Raw genomic sequence first — 22,561 nt, 5'->3', positions numbered from 1 at the left:
TCAGGATGTTCTGCTTCACCTCAATTGAGAGTTCCTTAGACCGCATGTTGTCTGGTCACAGCAACAGCTTCCAAATGCAAAACCACACACCTGTAATCAACCCCAGACCTTTTAACTACTTCATTGATTACAGGTTAACGAGGGAGACGCCTTCAGAGTTAATTGCAGCCCTTAGAGTCCCTTGTCCAATTACTTTTGGTCCCTTGAAAAAGAGGAGGCTATGCATTACAGAGCTATGATTCCTAAACCCTTTCTCCGATTTGGATGTGAAAACTCTCATATTGCAGCTGGGAGTGTGCACTTTCAGCCCATATTATATATATATATAATTGTATTTCTGAACATGTTTTTGTAAACAGCTAAAATAACAAAACTTGTGTCACTGTCCAAATATTTCTGGACCTAACTGTATATACAGTATATATTAGTATGTATATGTACATATGTGTGTGTGTGTGTGTGTGTGTGTATATAAAATATATATATATGTGTGTGTGTGTATATATATATATATATATATATATATATATATATATATATATATATATATATATATATATATATATAAAAAAAATGTGTGTACAGTGTTTATGTGAATATATGTATGTCCTACATGTGGTGTCGAATAAGCTTTTCTCTTGGGCCTGTGCTGTGGTGAGAGGTGTGCGCAGTGCCTGGGGCTGTGTACTGTCATTGCTGGGATACAGGCACAGATCAGTAGCCATGCCCAGCCTTCTGTATACAGTTAGACTTACTCATGGCAACCAAAGCTTCCTTGTACATGCTTAGAGCATAACATAGTCTAAAATTGTGGGATGAATCAGTAGAAGTTCACACTGAATAATAAGTAGCTGGTAAACCAGAGGCCAGGACCCTAGAAAGCCATTCATTACTAATGCCTGCAAATAAAGCAGACTCTCAGTGGTAACCAATGAGGACAGATCCGATTACAGCCGTTTCTATGACACCAACTAACAATACTAAGAGAAGAGGATAAACAAATAGCAACAGTGAGAGTCGCAGTGGCCACATACAAGACCTCTGCCTCCAGCACACCGGAGCCGGTCACAGGTATGTGTGATGGAATATTTATATAAACTCTTACAATAATTGTATGTAAAGATATGTGTAATAATGTCACCAAACTTGTGGTGGGCTGTAGATATCCCATTCTGCCACACATAGGGCCTGAGTCATTAAGAGTGGGCATTGTGCACACCAGTGTTAAGGATGGGCATACTGGAGGCATACGCCACTTCATCCCTTCACCACCTGGTAATTTTTCATTTTTGTTTTTTTCATCTTTCTTTGATTGTGTGTTTGTGTTTTTTTTTTTTTTTTTTTTTTATAAAATTTATTTTATTGATTTTACCAGTCCCCTTAAGAGACTTGAAGCTAAAACACTCTGATCACTTCTGCTTTTCAGAGCGATTCTTCATCATCACTGTAAACAGCAAAAATGCTGATCTCCTGTGAGCCTGCATTAAGGCCATGTGCATACGCTGTTATTTGCCGTGTTTTTGCGCGTTTTTTGGGTGCAGTTTTGGTCCCACGACTGCATGTATTTCCTTCCCCATCAAAGTCTGAGATTTCATTTTTGCTGTGCGCACGTTGCAGCTTTTTTTTTTTTTTTTTTTTTTTTTTGGCTGCGTCTTTGTGGTGACCACAAATATGCAGCATGTCAATTCTTTCTGCGTTTTTGCCTGTGTTTTTGAGCCCTTCCAGTTAATAGATTTAACTTAAACGCACTGGGCACAATCGCTGTAAAAAAGCGCTGTAAAATGTGGCAAAAAATGCATGCCAAGGGAGCGTTTGTTTTTTTTTTGAGGACCAAAACTGTGCATCTTTGTGGTCACCACAAAGATGCAGCTTGTGCACATATGGTGCTTCCTTCTATGGACAGACACGACCTTGGACTAGTACGTTCAAGGTCGTGAAGAGGTGATGAATCAGGAACATCTGCCAGAAAGGTTACTCTAGTCAGACTGGAGTATCATTTCTAGTGTACAATATGCTACAACTTGAACATGAATTTGTAGGACACACCCCATGGCGCTCAAGCTGCGCCCACTTTGGAAGAACTGACCGAAATGATGTGAAAACGCTAAAATCCGCAATATTTTTGCGGAACTACAAGTTGTACAAACTTTGAGAAAACACCTTCTTAAATTGGCAGCTGTGAATTTAAAGTACTTGTAAAAAAAACAAATGAAGCACACTATTAAAGGGGTTGTCTGGTCTACATCCATAAATCTTGAGTCACTCTGTGATTGCAGACTTTTATAAATCCTCACATCAGACGTAGTGTGAGGAGAGATTGGTATCAGTTGGGAATGGTGGTCACGGGCCCTCGAGTATATGATATGAAGATTCCTGGCCAGAATCCGACAAGAGGGTGGTGGCCTCGCTCAATATCTTTGCATTTGCCCCTCCAATCATAATGTGGCCAGGAGTTTTCATATGGTATACTTGCGGCCACGGACTCCCGTTATCGATCTGTGGTTTATCAGCAGGCTAATAGCATTCTGAACAGGCAGCCCGTGCAGCCGCACATTTCCAAAGCATTATGATGAGCTATTGTAAAGTGCCATTTATTGTTATTGCACAGCGGCCTCTTCTGTCTGTGTCCGCTAGTGATTCTGAAGGTATGTGGCTGCCAAACTGCTACAGAGATAATTCCCTCCCTGCCCTCCTTCGTGCAGGTTGGCCCCTACGCAGCTGAGGTCTGATCGCACGGGACACTCGCATGACATTCGGCTCTGCTGTACTGCCAGCGTGAGCCGAGTGTCATGCGAGGGGATCGCAGTAATCCCCGTGTGGCTCCAGCCTAATAGTCCAACTCTGCTCCTCTCATTAGAAAATAATTTACAGAAGCCAGACAAGACTAATTAATTTGACATTTTTAGTCCAGGTTTGCAAATCACAAACATATGGTCATGTGAAAACCTACCCGCACTGGGGATACAGTGGAATTATGAGATTGCGCACACCACCAACTTTCTCGATTCTGCAGTCGCACATAGTGACCGAAGACTTTTCTTCTGAGACCAGACAACAAGTTTCTTAATTTTCCTCCTCACCTGGTTATTGGTATGACAGATGTCTGGGTGCGGTATGACTAGGCCCTCCAACAGAGCAATTTTTTTCTGTTAGATCTTTGCTTTCCATGTTCTCTACTTGGCCTCTGCTTTTGGAAGGAATCACGTTTCAGGCAATTAGGGGTGTAACTGGAAATAATCCATCTTTGACAAACTCGGGTACAACAAGTGGGGACCAGAAGACCAACTGACTTTGCTATTCACTGGCCCTGCTTGTAATTCTTCCAGCTGCTTTCTTTCCTGGAAACTGGTGCTGAACTAAACACCCTTCCTGTCCTCAACGAATAGCCAAAAGTTTTATTAGTCATGCAGTGTTTTTATTAGTCCATATGAACTCATGCTTTTCATATATCTCATGAATGTATACCAAGTGAGTCAAATAAAATGGGTATGCTGTAGCATAGCTATGCATGCAGTTTCCTATAGCCTAATTAATAGAGGCCAATATTAAATTGACTTTCCTAAGGATAGGTGCAGACGACCATTTTTCAGCTCATCTCTAACCAGAGTGGGATCCAATTTACAAAGGCTACTCTGGCATACTGCAATTTTTCCTCGGACAGATTCTGGACTAGTGCACGGTCTGAGTGTGATCCAATGTTTTGTCAGATCGCAAATACTGTCGTCTGTACCTAGCCTAAAGCAAACCGGTCATATTCACAAATGTTATATACATGTAGATGTAGGGTTAATCTGCAGCTAAGTAGCTTTCAGTTAATGTTGGGCTGCCTTATTAGAGCAGCAGTTACAGGGAGGTAATGTTAATGTTCTCCCTGCAGCTGCCGGTCAAGTAAGGCATCCAGACATCATCATAATTCCAGTAATATCTTCCAAAGGGCATGCAACCAAACATCAAGTTGAGAGGGCCAACAATTTTGATCGGACACTTTTTGGAGTTGAGTGTGAAATGATGTCCAATTAGCCTTTTTTACTTTTAATTTTTTGTGTGTTTTATTCCAATGCACATGATGGAAATAACGTGTATAACAAAACAAGTGTAATTATAATAATTTTCTGTGAGAAATACTTCATTTTCTGGAACAATTTCATGGTTGTCAGCACTTTTGGCCATGACTGTATATTTGCAGGTAAACAGCAGGTGAGCAGCATTTCAGGTTCTCTTTAACATCCATGTTAAGGTGTGTGTGTTTTATGGTAGAATAAGAATATATTACATCCAATGGGTTTTGAAGTTAGGTTATAATGTTTATTTTCTAACCCAAAGGGTGGACACTATGGATGAAAGCAATAGAACTGATGTGGATGGAGAAGATCCAATTCCTCCTATTGTAGAAGAGGACACTGAGGTGGACCTTCCCAGCAGTGCATCTAGAGGAGACACAGACCAACCTTTAAATCCACCATTGGTATCTGTTAACAAAGGTGAAATCCTTTTTCTCACTTGTGGGGAGGGAGGAGTCATTGGTGTATTTCTGGTTTATAATTAGTAATGAGTGAACTGCTTGTTGCTCGGTAAATGTAACGTCGAGCATTTTGATGCTGTAGTACCTGTTTGAGTATAATGGAAGTCCATGGGGAACGCTAGCATTTTTCCAGAAGAAAATTGACTTCAATTATACTCGGTACACGCGACCTGAGCATCAAAATGCTTGTTACGCTTACTGAGCACCGCAGCACTAAGCAGTTCACTCATTACTAATTATAATTTCTTATACTTATTCAAACGTTGCTAAAATTAAGAATATTGGAAAAAAATAACCCCAAAGAGGAAAGGATAATTTAGATTTATATTATGTAAATTCGATTGCTCTCTTTTCAGAGCCCAATGTTTTTATTTTGGTTGCTAACTGATTCCACAGGTTTTAGGAGATTTGCTGGGTAACTTATGCTGTACTTGGTTAATTTGTATATATTTACTGTAAACCAACCAGATATCACAGACCTTGAATCTCTGCTCTGTAGTGATGGCTCATTCTACCTTTATGGGACTTACCTGTAAATTATACCAGGCTTGTCATGGTATTTGGCAGATTTGCAATTATCACAGATGAAAACTGACTGTAGGAGTCAACTGAAATGGCTTTTCCCTTCAAGAAGTGGCAATTTGTCTGTTTCACAATTATGTGCCCCTTACGGCCACTCTCAAAATATTTATTAGTTTTAAATAGAGATGAGCAAATCCAAACAGTAACGGTCAATTTTTGTACCAAACACAGACTTTACAAAAAAAAAATCAGTGTCCGAGTTGGAATTTGAGTGCATTACACATGTTAAAAACTTGATCGAGCATCGCTGTGCTTGGCCCAGTGCGAGGCGCTTGCAGTGTTTGTATGGCTCCCACTAAGGGCAAATCAATGTTATCAGTTGTAGTGTGTGCAGAAAAAAAAAAAATCCTGCTCTCCCTCCACTGGAAGTATTTTGTTTATGGTTGGCTGTATTTGGGGAGACCCAAAATGCTCAATCGGTGACTTCCAATGGGGTTCAACTCAAGTCTGGGTTCCGAATTGAACTGTATCTAAATTCAGGCTGAACTCGCCTAACCGAACTTCAATGGGTCCGCTCATATCTAATTTTAAGAACTTTTCACAAAAATACAATGGAAAAATAAATGTCCAAATATATAAAGCACTGTGTAGTGAGCAATAACAACCATATACCATAGTGGAGTATGACGAACTATCTCTGCTTTGGTGGGGCTCATCAGCCTAGGTGCATGGAAGTAAATTGTTGGCAGATAAACATAGAGGCACTTACCTGTCTGAGTCTTTTAACTTCTATTCATTTTTGCTACAGCAAATGAATAAACAGTTGCAGGTGAAGATAAGCGGCGTGCAGTGGTGACATTCATTTCACATGGTTCTGTGCTTCTACGGCCCTCACTTGTGACACAGCATGAACCTGTCACTATTGTACGCTCAGATACTGATTTATAAGGAACAGTGTAGACATAAATTTAACTGCTATTTAGCCCTTGTACTCTCAGATACTGGTGAAACTGTCATTTAGCCCTTGTGCGCGAAGGCTAGTTGCTAATAGGCTATCTTTAACCCCTTCTTGATATGGCTCATTTCTGGTCCTGCATTTTTGTGGTTTTTTTTTTCTCAGCTTTCTTCCCAGAGCCATAACTTTATTTTTCTGTCCACATAGACATATAAGGGCTTGTTTTTTGTGGGACGAGTTGTACATTTCAATAACACCATTCGTTTTACCACATACTATAGTGGAAAAGGGAAATAAATGCCAAGTGAGAAGAAATTGTAAAAAAATGCAATTCTGACTTTTTTTGGGGTATTTTTTTTACAGTATACATTTTTTGGGTTAAACATTACCTTGTAGTCTGATTGTGCTCATCATTATAAATACAGTACACCAGTACCAAACATGTCCAATTATTTTTATAATTTTATTGGTAAAATCAGAAGTTTGCCAAAAAATGATTGCTTGACACCAGAAACTAGTAAAGGCATCATGGGGGATGTGGAGAATGCTGTATATTTTTGTGATTTTTTTAATAATAAAGAATCCTAAAGTTAGTGAAGGTGGACTTGCATGTTCTTCACATTATTTAAAGTTTTAAACCTTCCTGAATCCTTCTGGGCATGCTCTTGATCATATTCAAGCAGGTCTTCACCGAAATCTTATCCCAGGCCTCTTCTTCACGTTCTCAATGTTGGTGCATACTGGTCGACTCACTTGGGTATGTATACAGCTTTTTCTTTAACTCTACCCACAAGTGTTTGTTTTGGTTGAGTTCTGGGGACGGTGGAGGACAATCCCGCATCCCTACATCATTGTCATTGATCCACTTCTTTGCCAATCTTGATGTATGCTTCGGGTCGTTGTCGTGTTGGAACACTGTCATCTTTTTCATACCCATAGTACTCGAGTGTATAAAGTGCAACTCCATATCATCAGGCTTCCTCCACCAATCCAATAATTTCCGATCCGTTAGCCATTTTTTCCCTTGTTTCTTTTCAGACCCATTTACAACTATTAAAGCTTAGACTTTTGTATCATCACTCGAAATCACCCATTTCCAATCTCATTGACCACTTTTCGTACTTCTTTGCAAACTCAATTTTATCCTTTTCCTTTTTTGACGATATTGAAGTCAAGGTTTCTTAATCATTTTTTGGGCCACCATTCCAGACTTGTATAACGTGCGTTGCATGATGCTTGCATGGACATCTGTGATCTCACTGTTACGAAGCACCTTCATTGCTGTTTGTTGCACCAGAACTGATAAACCTTGTGATAAGCTGACTTGTTGACTCCGCCTGAATGTCCACCTCTTGGCTTTTAAATGGTTGAACGGACTTCATTTCATATTCTTCCAACTGTCATGGCGCTCACATGATGCCGTTTAGCAATTTTCTTGGCCAAGAGACTGCTATTGATGAGCTGGATATATAAAACAAAATTTAACAGGATAAAAGCCATTCCAACATGACAAGGTTTAACCCAATCAAGATGGTCTCTAACTCTTTTACTTCAACTTGCTATGTTCCGGCTGGCCTCAAAATAGCAGTTTAGAACAGGATCCAGACCTCATTGTTCACACCTGCCATAGAAAGCTACAGTATATATTTAAGATGCATAGGTGCAAAATTAGTCCATATAAAATTCATTCTCATAATGTAGATTTTCCTAAGTCTCCTATATGAATGTCTAAATGGTTCAATTTGAGTTTTAGTGTGTCAGACTCCATTTCACCCATTTCTGACATTATACGTACCAGTAAGTCCTATATTGCAGTGCATTCCCACAAATGGGCGTACTGGTACGTCATAGGGATCATGTGAGCACAGAATAATCTATTGCTGCTGGGAGCATGGCTTAAGTGATTGCCAAGCTCCAGCTGTCACAGCCTGGGCCGGTGCTTGCACATCACTGTTAATCCCCCCCCCCCCAAATGCCGCAATCAATAGCTATTGCGGCATGTATAAGGCTGGGAAAGGCCATCAAATTAAGCCCCTCATGACTTACAGGGTCCCATTTATCGCCATGGCAACCCGAAGTCAAATGACCTGCAAGTTACCTGTCTACGGTGTCCTGTTTCACCATGCCAGGCGCATGGTCTAACAGGCATTCTGTAAGTGTCAAACTGACAGGTGTAATGCATTACACCAGCGATGAGCCTAATAAAAGTTAATGTCCCAAGTGTGGACTAAGTAAAACAAAGTGAAGAAAAAAAACGTATAAATATTTTGAACAAAAATAACCGAATAACAACAAAAAAATTATAGCAATAAACATATTTATGTAAAACCAAAATTAAACACAAAAAGTACACATTTGGTATCCCTGCGTCTGAAACGACCTGATCCATAAATCTGTCACACTTACTAACCTATCCAGTAAACACCATAGAAAATACAAAAATTGGCGAGAATTAGGTTATTCATGAAACCGCAAAAGTGGAATAATACACAACCAAAAAGTCAAATATAAATATGGTATCCCTGAAAAGGTCATGTTGTCCTGCAAAAAAAAAAGCCGCCATACACCTCCATCAGCAGAATAATAAAAATCTATAGCTGTCAGAATATAGCGATTTATTTATTTTTTTTTTTTTTCTATAAAATTGCTTTTATTGTGTAAAGGAGGCAAAACATAACAAAATAGTTAAATGTGCAATCTCTATAATCGTACTGACCTATGAAGAAAGCTGCATTATGACTTTTACCAAACAGTGAATGACATAAAAGAAAAAATCCAAAACAATTTTTGAATTGTTGTTTTTTGTTTATTCTGTCTCCCCAAAATCAGAATAAAAAGCATTCAAATAATGTAATGTGCCCGAAAATGGTACCACTAAAACGTCAACTCATCCCACAAAAAACTAGCCCTCACATGATGGTCAACAAAGAAATGAAATTCATAGCTCTCAAAATATAAAATTGGTGCAAAAACGTTTTTAAAGTGTTGCTTTAGTGTGTGATAATAACCAAATATAAAAAAACAATATGAACCTGGTATTGCTGTGATCACAGTGCACCGAAGAATAAAACTGTTTTATCACGCATACTGCACAGTCTGTGGCAAATAAAAAAATACATTCTTGAACTGCTGTTGAATTATTTATTCTGCCTCCCAAAAAGTATAGTCAGGCTTAGCTCACATTTATCCTGTTCTCTATGCTGAGCTCTTACACCAAGGTTTACGTATACATTTATGATATATGTGACTTACATGTAATCCCTGATGGAACATTCACTATAATGAGGCAGAAGGAGATACTGTGGACTGTCACTGGTCTATAATCCAGCGGTGTCCGTCTTTTTATGCATTCATAAAAGTGCGGTCGGCAATAGTTTTATACACTGTTGAAAAGATAGAGATTGCTGAACTGAGACTGCCTCAATGTAGCTCATGGGTGCCTCTGGGGTGTCATCTGAATCACGTCATTCAGATGACACCCCAAAGTAAGTGCTCAGCATAGAGCAGAAGAGCGCAGGATAAATGGGATCCAAAATGCCATGTAAAAAGTTTCCATTTAGAGCTGCAACTCATTACACAAAAAAAACAACAAGCATTCACTCAGTTCCGCCATCTGTCAATGGAAATATAGGAGGCTTCCACGTTACTGGTAACCCAAAGGCTCTAGAAAAGTACCATGGCCTCTCCCAAAAAGAAATACAGCAAATCTGCACTCCCAAATCCAAATGCCCCTCCCCCTTTCGGATCCTCACAATATTTCTAAGCCACATCTAACATCCACATGTTTTGCCTTTCTGTAATGAGGAGAGCCAGCTTAATTTACTAGGTGCAAGTCTCTTGAGGGGGTTTCTGCTCTTTTAGCAATTAGAGCAATGTATATGGAGTCTGTAAACTATTCTAGGAAAATTTGTGCTCCAAGGGTCAAATACTCACCATATGGCTAGGCAGCACTGTACAGCCACATATGGGATAGTCATGCTTAGCAAAAAATGTGTGACACATTTTGGTGCCATTGTGTCCCATTGTTTTTCACTGCCCAATGGTATAAAATTCTGTGACACACTTTGCTGTCAATATGATCACAGCACCCCTAGAGGAATTAATTTAGAGGTGTACTGTTACGGGGGGCTGTCTGATAATAAAACCTAAAGGAATGTCAGACAGTCAGGGTCCACTGTGCAAAGACTCTGCTGCAGACTATGGCAGAGGATAAGGGGTATATAAGTGTGCCACTGTAAAAAATAATAGCACAAGTGCAGAGTGCAATACCTCTGTTAAACTCACAGAGGACTATAATTAGAAAATAAAGCAATTCCTCCCTTACTTGGAGGGTGTGTGGAATGGTCTCTGTTAAAGATCACATAGACAAAAGCAGTGAGTGTGAAATGGCACCTACCTAGGTCCGTTCCTCTAGTGGTGCCAGGAGACGGACAGCAGCGTAAGCCGCCCAAAGCTCCTACCTGCGTTCGCTCCACTAGTGTGCGAGGACACGAACCACTAGATATGGCACTTGCCTAGGTCCGCTCTTCTAGTGGTGCAAAAGAGACGGACAGCAGCATAAGCCGCACAAAGCTCCTACCTCTGTTCGCTCCCCTAGTGTGCGAGGATACGAACAACTGTCAGACGCAGTATAAGGAACGTTACCCTAGCGGCAACGTCCACCTACGAGTAGAATCACAAGGCCCAGCCGGACCATGTGCCTCAGGCACCTGCCTATGTCCGCTCCACTAAGAGGTAAGGATACGGACTGCAGCCGAAGCTGTAAGGTATAAGAACACTACCCTGCCGGTAGCGCTTACCTAACATAGACAGAGAGATGCCTAGAGGGACGTGCACAGGGCGTCTACCCTCATGCATGAACCAAGAGGACTGAGCGCCGGGCGGCGTGCGTCAGGATCTTATATAGACTCTGTGCCTCATCCAAGATGGAGGACATCAGAGCCAATCCGCTGCCAGAATGACAGCAATGACGTTACGCTGGCCTATCACCGAGCAAAGCGTCACAAGCACATGACCAGCGACCAATCGGCATAGAAGGTGTCAGAGACATGTGACCACGTGTCACAAGCACATGACCAGTGGCCAATCAGCTTAGAAGGTGTCAGAGACATGTGAGCTCGTGTCAGCGATGATGTCACCCGCACATGTGCAATGGCTCCAAGATAGGACTTAGTCTCCAGTGCTTGCACATGTGCAGTAGCTAGAAATCCGGACATAGTCTCCAGAGCCACAGCAACCGTAACAGTACCTCCCCCTCAAGGGCCCCCCTCCCGGCGACGCAGGTAATCGGCAACTAAGTCGGGAGCATGGACAGCCTCCTCAGGCTCCCAAGAGCGATGTTCCGGGCCATAGCCCTCCCAATCTGTCAAGAAGAACCTGCGCCCTCTAACCATCTTAGAACCAACTATGGCTCGTACCTCATAGCTAGAGCGAGAGGAATCAGAGGCAGGAGAGTGCACTTCACGAGCGTGAGGTAAAATAGCCGGCTTTAGTAGTGAAACATGGAATTTGTCATGGATCCTAAGATGGACGGTTAACTTCAATTGGTAGACTACAGGATTTACCTGTCGAAGAACCTCATAAGGACCCAGGAAGCGAGGAGCAAATTTGACAGAGCTCACTCTAAGTTTCACGTGTTTTGCAGAGAGCCACACAAAATCCCCTGGAGAAAAGACAGGAGCCGGGCGACGAAACCAATCGGACACCGTCTTCATACGGTCCTTAGCTGCTTGGATCGACTCTTGAGTCCGATCCCAAAACTCTCTGGCATTAGTTGCCCAGTCGGCCACAAGAGGAGAAGGTGCAGCAGCGGGAAACGGTACCGGTACCCTAGGGTGTTGCCCATTATTGAGCACGAATGGTGTCTGCCCAGTGGCCTCAGCCAGCGAATTGTTAAGGGCAAATTCTGCCCAGGGTAGGAGGGAGGACCAGTTATCGTGGTTCTCAGCAACAAAGTGTCGAAGGTATATAATCATGGATTGATTGGTACGCTCAACCAAACCATTGGTCTCCGGATGGTATGCCGAAGAGAGATTCAACTCAATTTGCAGAAGGCTACAAAGATCTCGCCAGAAACGGGAAGCAAATTGCGGGCCTCTATCACAAATGATACGATCTGGCATCCCGTGAAGCCTAAAGACATGCTTGAGGAATAGTTTGGCTAGTACCCTGGAAGACGGGATTCTCGATAACGGTACGAGATGAACCATCCGGGAGAAATGGTCCGTAATGACCCACACAAATCTATGTCCCTGTGAACACGGAAGATCACCCACAAAGTCCATGCCTACCACCTTCCATGGTCTATCTGGCACTGGTAAAGGATGCAAGAGCCCAGCCGGTCTCTGCCGTAATGGACGGTTGCGAGCACACGAGTAGCAGGAACCGACATATCTCTTGACGTGGCTGGCTAAGTGTGGCCACCAATACCACCTCTCCAGTAACTCTCGTGTCCGCCTAATACCAAAATGCCCACCCACCTTTGAGGTGTGGGCCCACGACAGTATATCATTCTGTCGATAAGGCGGCACAAAGGTCTTGCCCGGTGGGATTTGGCCTAACGTCACAGGGGAGAGCGTATGAAAAACCCTGGAGGGAAGGATAAGACGAGGTTCGTCAATCTCTTCCTGGGTAGAAACCATAGAGCGAGACAGTGTGTCTGCCTTGTTATTCTTACTCCCAGACAGATAGTTGATGGAGAAGTGAAAGCGGGAGAAAAACAAGGACCAGCGGGCTTGGCGAGGATTCAGACGCTGAGCGGTTTGTAAGTACGTCAGATTCTTATGGTCTGTATAGACCTGGAAAGGATGTTTCGCTCCTTCCAGCAAGTGATGCCACTCCTCCAAGGCTAATCTCAGGGCGAGCAGTTCCCTATCCCCAATGGTATAGTTTCTCTCTGCTGGTGAAAAGGTTTTAGCAAAGAAGAAACACGGCCTTTTTCTACCTGCACCGTTCTTTTGATACAAGACTGCACCAGCACCCACTGAAGAGGCATCAACCTCCAAGAGGAAGGGCTTATTCTCATCGGGTCTTTGAAGAACGGGAGCAGTTGAAAAGTGTCTTTTTACTGCCTCAAAAGCCTGGGATGTCTCAGTAGACCAGACTTTTGGATTAGCACCTTTCTTAGTCAAGGCCACCAAAGGGGCCACCAAAGTAGAGAAATGGGGTATGAACTGCCTGTAATTTATGAATCCTAAGAAGCGTTGCACCGCCTTCAAGGAATGAGGTTCGGACCATTCCAGGACAGCAGAGAGCTTCGCAGGATCCATAGCCAGACCCTCTTGTGAGATAATGTAGCCCAAAAAAGGCAAGGATGACTGCTCGAATACACATTTTTCGAGTTTAGCAAACAAAGAGTGCTCCCTTAAACGGGAAAGGACACGAACGACATCCTGACGATGAGTCTCCAGATCAGGAGAAAAAATCAGGATGTCGTCTAGATACACCACGACGGACAATAACAGTAAATCCCTGAACACATCGTTTACGAAGTCCTGAAATACTGCGTGTGCATTACATAAACCAAAAGGCATGACGAGGTATTCATAGTGACCGTCTCGGGTGTTAAAAGCGGTCTTCCAATCGTCACCCTCTCGAATTCGTACCAAGTTATACGAACCCCGCAGATCCAACTTCGTAAAAACCTGAGCTCCCCTCAGTCTGTCAAAGAGCTCCGAAATTAAAGGTAATGGGTATTTGTTCTTTATTGTGATTGCGTTGAGACCCCTGTAATCTATGCAGGGACGCAAATCACCCTCTTTCTTCAGAACAAAGAAAAACCCAGCTCCCGCGGGAGAGACAGACTTACGAATGAACCCCTTCTCTAAACTCTCTCTTATATAGGACGACATGGCCTCCGACTCAGGTATCGACAGGGGGTAAACCCTGCCCTTAGGTGGAACCGAACCTGGGATAAGGTCTATGGCACAGTAATACGGCCTATGGGGTGGAAGAACCTCAGCACCCTGTTTGGAGAACACGTCAGTGAAATCCAAATAGGGTGTAGGTATGGGAGAGAGATCAGTTGATGCAACCGCAACGACCTTAGGTGATAAGGGAAGACATCGGGACTGACATTTCGAACCCCAACTAATAATGCTGTCGGACTCCCAGTCAATGTGAGGAGCATGAGTCCGAAGCCATGGGAGACCCAGAAGGACGTCGTCTATACCCTCAGGCAAAACAAGAAAAGAAATCTCTTCTATGTGACCCTGAGGCAGGGAAAGGCGCAAGGGAACTGTCCTCAATGTAATGGAGTCAGACAACATAGTCCCATTAACAACACGGACAGGAATAGGCGCCTCTAACATGATAGAGGGAATATTGTGTCTCTTTACAAATCCTGAGGACACAAAAGTCCCGTCAGCTCCGGAATCCACAAAAGCCATAATAGGCCATGTATTCTCAGAGAATGAGAGCTGACCTGGGATACTACACTTAGAGGGTGCAGAAGACGTCTCTAGTAACCCCCCTCTAATGGTTACTAGTCCTGGGAGTTTCCCTGACGACTAGAACACTTGTTGGCATAGTTCCCAGCCTGACGACATACTTAACATATAGGAGGACCAGATTTGCGTAGTCTGGAGAACGTATGACCTAACTCCATAGGAGTGGGAGATGTTTCAGATGCTGAGGAAGATGGTAGTGGACCCTCAACAACTGGAATAGCCCGATGCTTAGGGCGTGAGGAAGAGACCTCGAGTCTACGTTCCCTATGGCGTACGTCGATCCTCGTTGCTACTGTGATCAAGTCCTCCAGAGAAGCAGGGACCTTACGAGTAGCAAGGGCATCCTTGACATAGCCTGCCAACCCTCTACAGAAGATAGGAATCAACACCTTCTCTGGCCAATCTAGTTCTGCCACCAGAGTTCTAAAAGCAATGGCATAAGAACTAGTGGATAACGAACCCTGAGATAGATCTAAGAGTCTCACGGCCGCATCATGGGTAACCTGCGGACCCATAAATACCGCTTTAAGAGCATCAAGAAAGTCTTGATGTCTCAGAGTAACCACATCAGAGCGCTCCCATAAGGGAGTCGCCCATTCTAAGGCTTTGTCCTGAAGTAAGGAGATGATAAAGCCTACTCTGGACCTCTCCGTAGAGAAGCGAGAAGAGTTGACCTCTAGGTGTATCTGCCACTGACTAATGAAACCACGACATGATCTGGCATCGCCAGAATATCTGTTTGGCAGAGCAAGTCGAGGATCATGTGCAGTTGTCACCATGGTCTGAGGTTTATCCTCTCTACTCTTGAGCCGCGACTCAAGTACTTGTATGTAACGGTGTAACTGCTGATATTCTGCCATAACTGCCAGACCCTTGGCTCAGTCCTAATGTTACGGGGGGCTGTCTGATAATAAAACCTAAAGGAATGTCAGACAGTCAGGGTCCACCGTGCAAAGACTCTGCTGCAGACTATGGCAGAGGATAAGGGGTATATAAGTGTGCCACTGTAAAAAATAATAGCACAAGTGCAGAGTGCAATACCTCTGTTAAACTCACAGAGGAATATAATTAGAAAATAAAGCAATTCCTCCCTTACTTGGAGGGTATGTGGAATGGTCTCTGTTAAAGATCACAGAGACAAAAGCAGTGAGTGTGAAATGGCACCTACCTAGGTCCGTTCCTCTAGTGGTGCCAGGAGATGGACAGCAGCGTAAGCCGCACAAAGCTCCTACCTGTGTTCGCTCCACTAGTGTGCGAGGACACGAACCACTAGATATGGCACCTGCCTAGGTCCGCTTTTCTAGTGGTGCAAAAGAGACGGACAGCAGCATAAGCCGCACAAAGCTCCTACCTCTGTTCGCTCCCCTAGTGTGCGAGGATACGAACAACTGCCAGACGCAGTATAAGGAACGTTACCCTAGCGGCAACGTCCACCTATGAGTAGAATCACAAGGCCCAGCCGGACCATGTGCCTCAGGCACCTGCCTATGTCCGCTCCACTAAGAGGTAAGGATACGGACTGCAGCCGAAGCTGTAAGGTATAAGAACACTACCCTGCCGGTAGCGCTCACCTAACATAGACAGAGAGATGCCTAGAGGGACGTGCACAGGGCGTCTACCCTCATGCATCAACCAAGAGGACTGAGCGCCAGGCGGTGTGCGTCAGGGTCTTATATAGACTCTGTGCCTCATCCAAGATGGAGGACATCAGAGCCAATCCGCTGCCAGAATGACAGCAATGACGTCACGCTGGCCTATCACCGAGCAAAGCGTCACAAGCACATGACCAGCGACCAATCGGCATAGAAGGTGTCAGAGACATGTGACCACGTGTCACAAGCACATGACCAGTGGCCAATCAGCTTAGAAGGTGTCAGAGACATGTAACCTCGTGTCAGCGATGATGTCACCCGCACAATGTGCAATGGCTCCAAGATAGGACTTAGTCTCCAGCGCTTGCACATGTGCAGTAGCAAAAAATCCGGACATAGTCTCCAGAGCCACAGCAACCGTAACATGTACTTTGAAAAACGAGGTCACTTATGGGGGATTCTGCTGTTCTGGCACCTCAGGGGCTCTGCCAATGTTACATGGCACCTGCAAACCATAATGGCAAAAACTGCACTATATAATATGGTGCTCCTTCCCGTATGAGCTTTTCACTGTGCCTAAAATATTGTTCCTAATTACATGTAGGATATTGGTGCATTAATAAGAAATTGCACAACAAACTGTTTAGTCTATTTTTTTTCCTATATCAATTTCTAAAAATGTAAAACTTGGGGCTAAAAACATTTTATTGATAAAAATGTAATTATTGTTTTTCACTACCGAATGGTATACAATTCTATGAGGCACATGTGGAGTCAACATGCTCACTGCACGCCTAGATGACTTTATTGAGGAGTGTAGTTTGTAAAATGGGGTCACTTATGGGGGGGGGGGGGTCTTATTTTCTAGCACATCAAGGATTCTGACAATGTGACATGGCACCCTAAGACCATTCCAGCAAAGACTGCACTATGACGTATCTTCCCTTTCGTGCTTTGCACTGTGCCTCAAAAGTAGTTTTTGACCATCTATGGGGTTTGGTGAACTCAGGAGAAATTGTGTAACAAATTATAACGTTTGTTTTCTCCTATTACCCTTTTGAAAATTAAAAACTTGGGGACAAAGCAGCACTCTATTGGAAAAAATGTTTTCATTTACTTAGCCTAATATTACACATTTCTGTGACTCGCCGGAGGGTTTAAAATGCTCACTGCACCCTTAGATAAATTCCTTGAGTGGTGTAGTTTCCAACATGGGGTCACTTGTGGGGGTTTCTGCTTTTTTGCCATGTCAGGGGCTCTTCAAATGTGGCATAGCATATGCAATCTATTCCAGCCAAAATGGGGCTCTTTCCCTTCTGAACCATGCCGATCGCACAAAAAGTAATTTTCCACTACATATGGGGTATTGGTGTACACAGGAGAAATTGCACATCAAATACTGCCCATTTTCTCGTTTTACTCCCATGAACATTTAACATTTGAGGTGAAAGCAATACGTTTGTGGGGAAAAAGTTAATTTTTTTTTTTCATTTTCATGGCTCAACGTTAATTTTTTTGTTTATCAACTGTGAATTTGAGGTGCTTACCACACATCTATACAGATTTCTTGAGGGTTGTAGCCTCCAAAATGGAGTCACATGTGGGTTTCTTTCACCCCACTCTTTAGGTACACCAGGGGCTCTGCAAAGGAGACATGGTATCTGCTATCAATTTCAGCTAACTTTGTGCTCCAAAAGTTGAATGGTGCTCTTTCCCTTCCAAGCCCTGCCGTGTGCCCAAACAAATTGTATGGTGCATTTTCTCCAGTTAACATTATGAAAATGCTAAATTTGAGGCTAAAGCAATATTTTTGTGGAAAAATGTAAAATTTTCATTTTTTTTTTCCCTTTCACATTGCTCTAATTCTTTTGAATCACGTAGTGGGTTATTAAAGTTCTTGAATGTGATTATTGAGGGGTGCAGTTTTTAAAATGTAACTTTTTGGTATTTTCTGTCACATAGGCCTCTGTTACTTCAAATGTGATGTGTCCACTAAAAAAAAAAAGTAGTAGTTTTGTTGGTAAAAAGTAGGAATTGCTTTATAATCTTTTAACTTTTTTAATTTCCTAACAAAAAAAAATAAAATAAAAATGGTACAGATGTAAAGTAGACGTGTGGGAAATATTATTTATTAACTATTCTGTGGGACCTAATTCTCAGGTTTAAGGGCATAAAAATTAAAAGTTTGAAAATTGCAAAATTTTTGCTAAAATTCAGATATTTTCACAAATATAAAAATTGTAAACCTAAATTTATCACTAACATAAAGTACAATATGTCAAGAAAAAAAATTCTCAGTCGCTGGGATCTGTTGTTACTCCTTCATAAATTGAGCCTGGTCAAAATTGTAAAATTTGGGCTTTGACCAAAAGGTGAAAACAGGCTGGTGGGTTAAAGGGAACTTGCCAGCTTGGAAATGCTGTACAAGCTATGGGCATCATGTTATAGAGCAGGGAAATTGAACAGATTGACATATACTATAGATTTGTGGAAAAACTTTGAAGTCGCTGCTAATTCTGGACTTAAGGCTGCTTTCACATCAGCGTTTTTTTTTGAAGTACGTAAAAAAAACCGCGAAACGCATGTGACTGGATCCTTGACAAATGCGTTTGCATTACAATGCATTTTCAATGGAATCACGTTAAGATGCATTCACATGCGCTTGCATGCCTTATATACCGGATCCGTTCTTTTGAGTTTTTTACTTTTATTTTACCTGCATCCAAATACTGCATGTCACTGGATCCTGACTGTACCGCATGCAAGCGCACGTTTCCTCTAGTGAGCATGCCCAGAAACCACCTGGATTTCTCTCTCTGTCTCTCTCTTTTCTCTCTCTCTCTTTGTCGACCTCCAATGCCTGTCCATAAACTGCAAGTGAAAGGATCCTGTAAAATAACACTTGCGTTTGCATGCTTTAAACACTTAATCAACAGGATCCAGTCACATGTGTTTGCGTTTTTTTGACATCCTTCAAAAAAACGCCAATGTGAAACCAGCCTAAAAGTCATGTGGGCGCTCCTAATAACTGACAATTTTACCTATAAACAGGCATATTTAGTCAGCCGCTAATTGTTCAAGTTCTCCCACTTAAAAAGATGAGAGGCCTGTAATTGAGATCACAGATAGACCACAACTATGAGAGAGAAAAGGAGAAAACAAATCCAGAAAATCACCTTGTCTGATTTGGCATATTTGTTTTGCAAATTATGGTAAAAAATAAGTATTTGGTCAATAACAAAAGTTCATCTCAATAATTTGATATATATCCTTTGTTGGCAATGACAGAGGTCAAACGTTTTCTGTAAGTCTTCGTAAGGTTGGCATACACTGTTGGTGGTATGGTGGCCCATTTTTCCATGCAGATGTTCTCTAGAGTAGTGATGTTTTGGGCCTGTTGCTGAACAACACGGACTATCAACTCCCTCCAAACTTTTCAATGGGGTTGAGATCTGGAGACTAGCTAGGCCACTCCAGGACCTTCATATGCTTCTTACAAAGCCACTCCTTCGTTGCCCTGGCGGTGTGCTTGGGATCATTAACATGCTGAAGGACCCAGCAACGTTATATCTTCAATGCCCTTGCTAATGGAAGGAGGTTTGTACTCAAAATCTCACAATGCATGGCCCCATTCCTTCTTTGATGTACACGGATCAGTCATCCTGGTCCCTTTCCGGAGAAACGGCCTCAAGGCATTATGTTGCCACCCACATGCTTCACAGTAGGAATGGTATTCTTTGGATGCAACTCAGCATTCTGTCTCCTCCAAACATGACGAGTTGTGTTTCTACCAAACAGTTCTACTTTGGTTTCATCCGACCATATGACATTCTCCCAATACTCTTCTGGATAATCCAAATGCTCTCTAGCAAACTTCAGATGGGCCAGGACATGTACTGGCTTAAGGAAGTGAACACGTCTGGCACTGCGGGATCTGAGTCCCTGGCGGCGTAGTGTGTTACAGATGGTAGCCTTTATTACGGTGGTCCCAGCTCCATGCAGGTCATTCAATAGGTCCCTCTGTGTGGTTCTGCGATTTTTGCTCACCGTTCTTGAGATTATTTTGATGGAGTGAGATCTTGCATGGAGCCCTAGATCGAGGGAGATTATCAGTGTTCTTGTATGTCTTCCATTTTCTTATGACTGTTACTACAGTTGATTTCATTACACCGCGCTGCTTGCCTATTGCAGATTCAGTCTTCCCAGCCTGGTACAGGGCTAAAATTTAGTTTCTAGTGTCCTTTGACAGCGCTTTGGTCTTTACCATAGTGGAATTTGGAGTGTGACTGAGGTTGTTGACAGGTGTCTTTTATACTTATAAGTTCAAACAGGTGCCATTACTACAGGTAATGAGTGGAGGACAGAGGAGCCTCTTAATGAAGAAGTTACAGGTCTGTGAGAGAAAGACATCTTGCATGTTTTTAGATGACTAAATACTTATTTTCAACCATAAGTTGCAAATAAAATCTTGCCAAATCAGAGAAGGTGATTTTCTGGATTTGTTTTCTCATAGTTGTGGTCTACCTATGATGTCAATTACAGGCCTTTCTCATCTTTTTAAGTGAGAGAACTTGCACAATTGGTGGCTGACTAAATACTCCTCCCCCCTCCCCCCACTGTATGTGATGTGTGTGTATACAATAAGTATTTAGAAAGACTACTAATTTAGAGACCTTTTTGGTTGAATGAAATGGAACATTTCATAATGAAATATTTCTTGCAGATTTCCTTTTGTAGTATCGGTTTGTTTGCAAATGAATTGGAGGGTGCAAGCAGTAATTTCTTCTGTGAATGCCGCAACTGACTTTGAAATCTGGAATATTAAAGTGTGTGAATTGTAGTTGTAGTCTAGTTGTTCATTATTGAACTGAATAAACCTCTCTTGTTACTATGACAACGAAAAACATGCGAAAATCTGAGCAACACGGATTAAGTTAAGAAAAAACAAGTAATCCCTGTGAAAATCAATTGAGTATTGCTCTATAGATGGGGGTGGGGTATATCATTATCTTGCATCTTAGCTACATTGCCTTCTAGCAAATAATTATAATAAGAGATATATATATATATAGAAGTCCCCCTAAATGAAGAATGCAGAATTTCATTGATACATTCCACCCTGTTCGAACAAATGCTGCAGATCCAAAGCAGAGACCTTTTAAACTGTATTACATTTATTAGATTCCTATGTTAAATACTTTTATGATTTCATGTATTTTATCCATTTCATATGTGATTGACAGATGCGGAGGCCAAAGGTCAGAGACGTCGGGGGGCAGCAAAGAGAACAAGCCTGGCGCCAGGATCAGCCAATACCGTGTCCTCTCCAACTGCACCAATTCCAGTAAGTACAATTACAGATCCAAGAAAATAATTACAAAATTAATAGAAAAAGTTCAAAAAACTGTTTTTTTTTGTTTTGTTTTTTTATTTTATTTTATAGCCAGCGGGGAAAAAGAACAATGTACTTTCTAACGAAGCCAGAAAAGAAATGGCAAAGCTAGCAAAAGTTACAAAGGATGAGAGGAGAGCTCAGTTGGATGCAAGACACAAGTATTTGGTCTCCAAACTGGCTGATGGATTGGGAATTGGGGAAAATGAAGTGGAAGACTTCCTTATTTCTGATGACAAGGTAAAATCTTAGCCAACACTGACATCTAGTGGTTTTCTGTAGTCTTTAATATTGCAAGCAATACAGACGGGATCTGATTGTTTCCAATGTCTATAGTTTTGCCCAGCAGAATAGTGAGGAAACAAAATCATGCATTATATGACAGCACCATGATCATATGGTGACAAGGAGACTGCTCAAGGTTTTGTTATAAATGAGTTTAGAAAACCCATTGCAGTAACATTTACAGAATTAACTCCATACGTAGCACTCTATTCACCCATGTAATGCATAATCTGTTAAGCAGGGATTTTATGCCACCCCGTTTGGACACCACTGCCCTTTTGTCCCTTGGTTTGGAATATTTCTGGAGGATGTTCTGATTTATAGATAAGATGGGATAGGAAACTGTGGAAAACAAAAGCGCAATAGGGTCTTACCCCAACAATGGAAGGGGGTAAAAAGGAGTATCACACTCACCTCTGATGGTTGTGCCAGTCACAACCACTATATAGGCATGTAAGAATCTGGGTCCAGGCAGCAGCCCCAAGGAAAGCTGATAACAGAGCGTAATAGAGGAAGGGTCTAATATCCGCGCCAAGGACTCAATGGATCCAGGAAGAGATTAATGCTTCTTTTAATATCGTGCACAGGTCTACGCGTTTCAGGAGTTTGATGTTTTTCTGCCTGTTGTCCTGAAGAAGGGAGCTGCGACTCCTGAAACGCGTAGACCTGTGTATGATATTAAAAGAAGCATTAATTTCTTCCTGGATCCATTGAGTCCTTGGCGCGGATATTAGACCTTTCCTCTATTACTCTCTGTTATCATAGATAAGATGGAAGCGTTCCTGGCTCATAAGGCAAATGTATACTGTAGACAGTGTAAAAGTACCTTTATGTTGGGAACAATAG

At 42.3% G+C, this 22,561-nt stretch overlaps 1 protein-coding gene across 1 annotated transcript in view; it reads left to right on the top strand.

The window, feature by feature from the left end:
- Nucleotides 1-988: 988 nt before the first annotated feature.
- The window catches only part of LOC142243222 (dynein axonemal heavy chain 5-like), a 638,472-nt gene continuing 616,899 nt past the window's right edge, over nucleotides 989-22,561 (top strand). The window contains exons 1-4 of the mRNA XM_075314893.1: nucleotides 989-1,071; nucleotides 4,324-4,481; nucleotides 21,282-21,382; nucleotides 21,482-21,670. Of these exons, the coding sequence (XP_075171008.1) occupies nucleotides 4,334-4,481; nucleotides 21,282-21,382; nucleotides 21,482-21,670 (438 nt within the window). The 5' untranslated portion in view covers nucleotides 989-1,071; nucleotides 4,324-4,333. The remainder of the gene's footprint in view (nucleotides 1,072-4,323; nucleotides 4,482-21,281; nucleotides 21,383-21,481; nucleotides 21,671-22,561) is intronic.

This window comes from Anomaloglossus baeobatrachus, chromosome 6 (assembly GCF_048569485.1).
Source record: "Anomaloglossus baeobatrachus isolate aAnoBae1 chromosome 6, aAnoBae1.hap1, whole genome shotgun sequence".
Lineage (NCBI taxonomy): Eukaryota > Metazoa > Chordata > Amphibia > Anura > Aromobatidae > Anomaloglossus > Anomaloglossus baeobatrachus.
The sequence above is the reverse complement of the archived record's forward strand: the minus strand, read 5'-3'. Positions and strand labels throughout refer to the sequence as shown.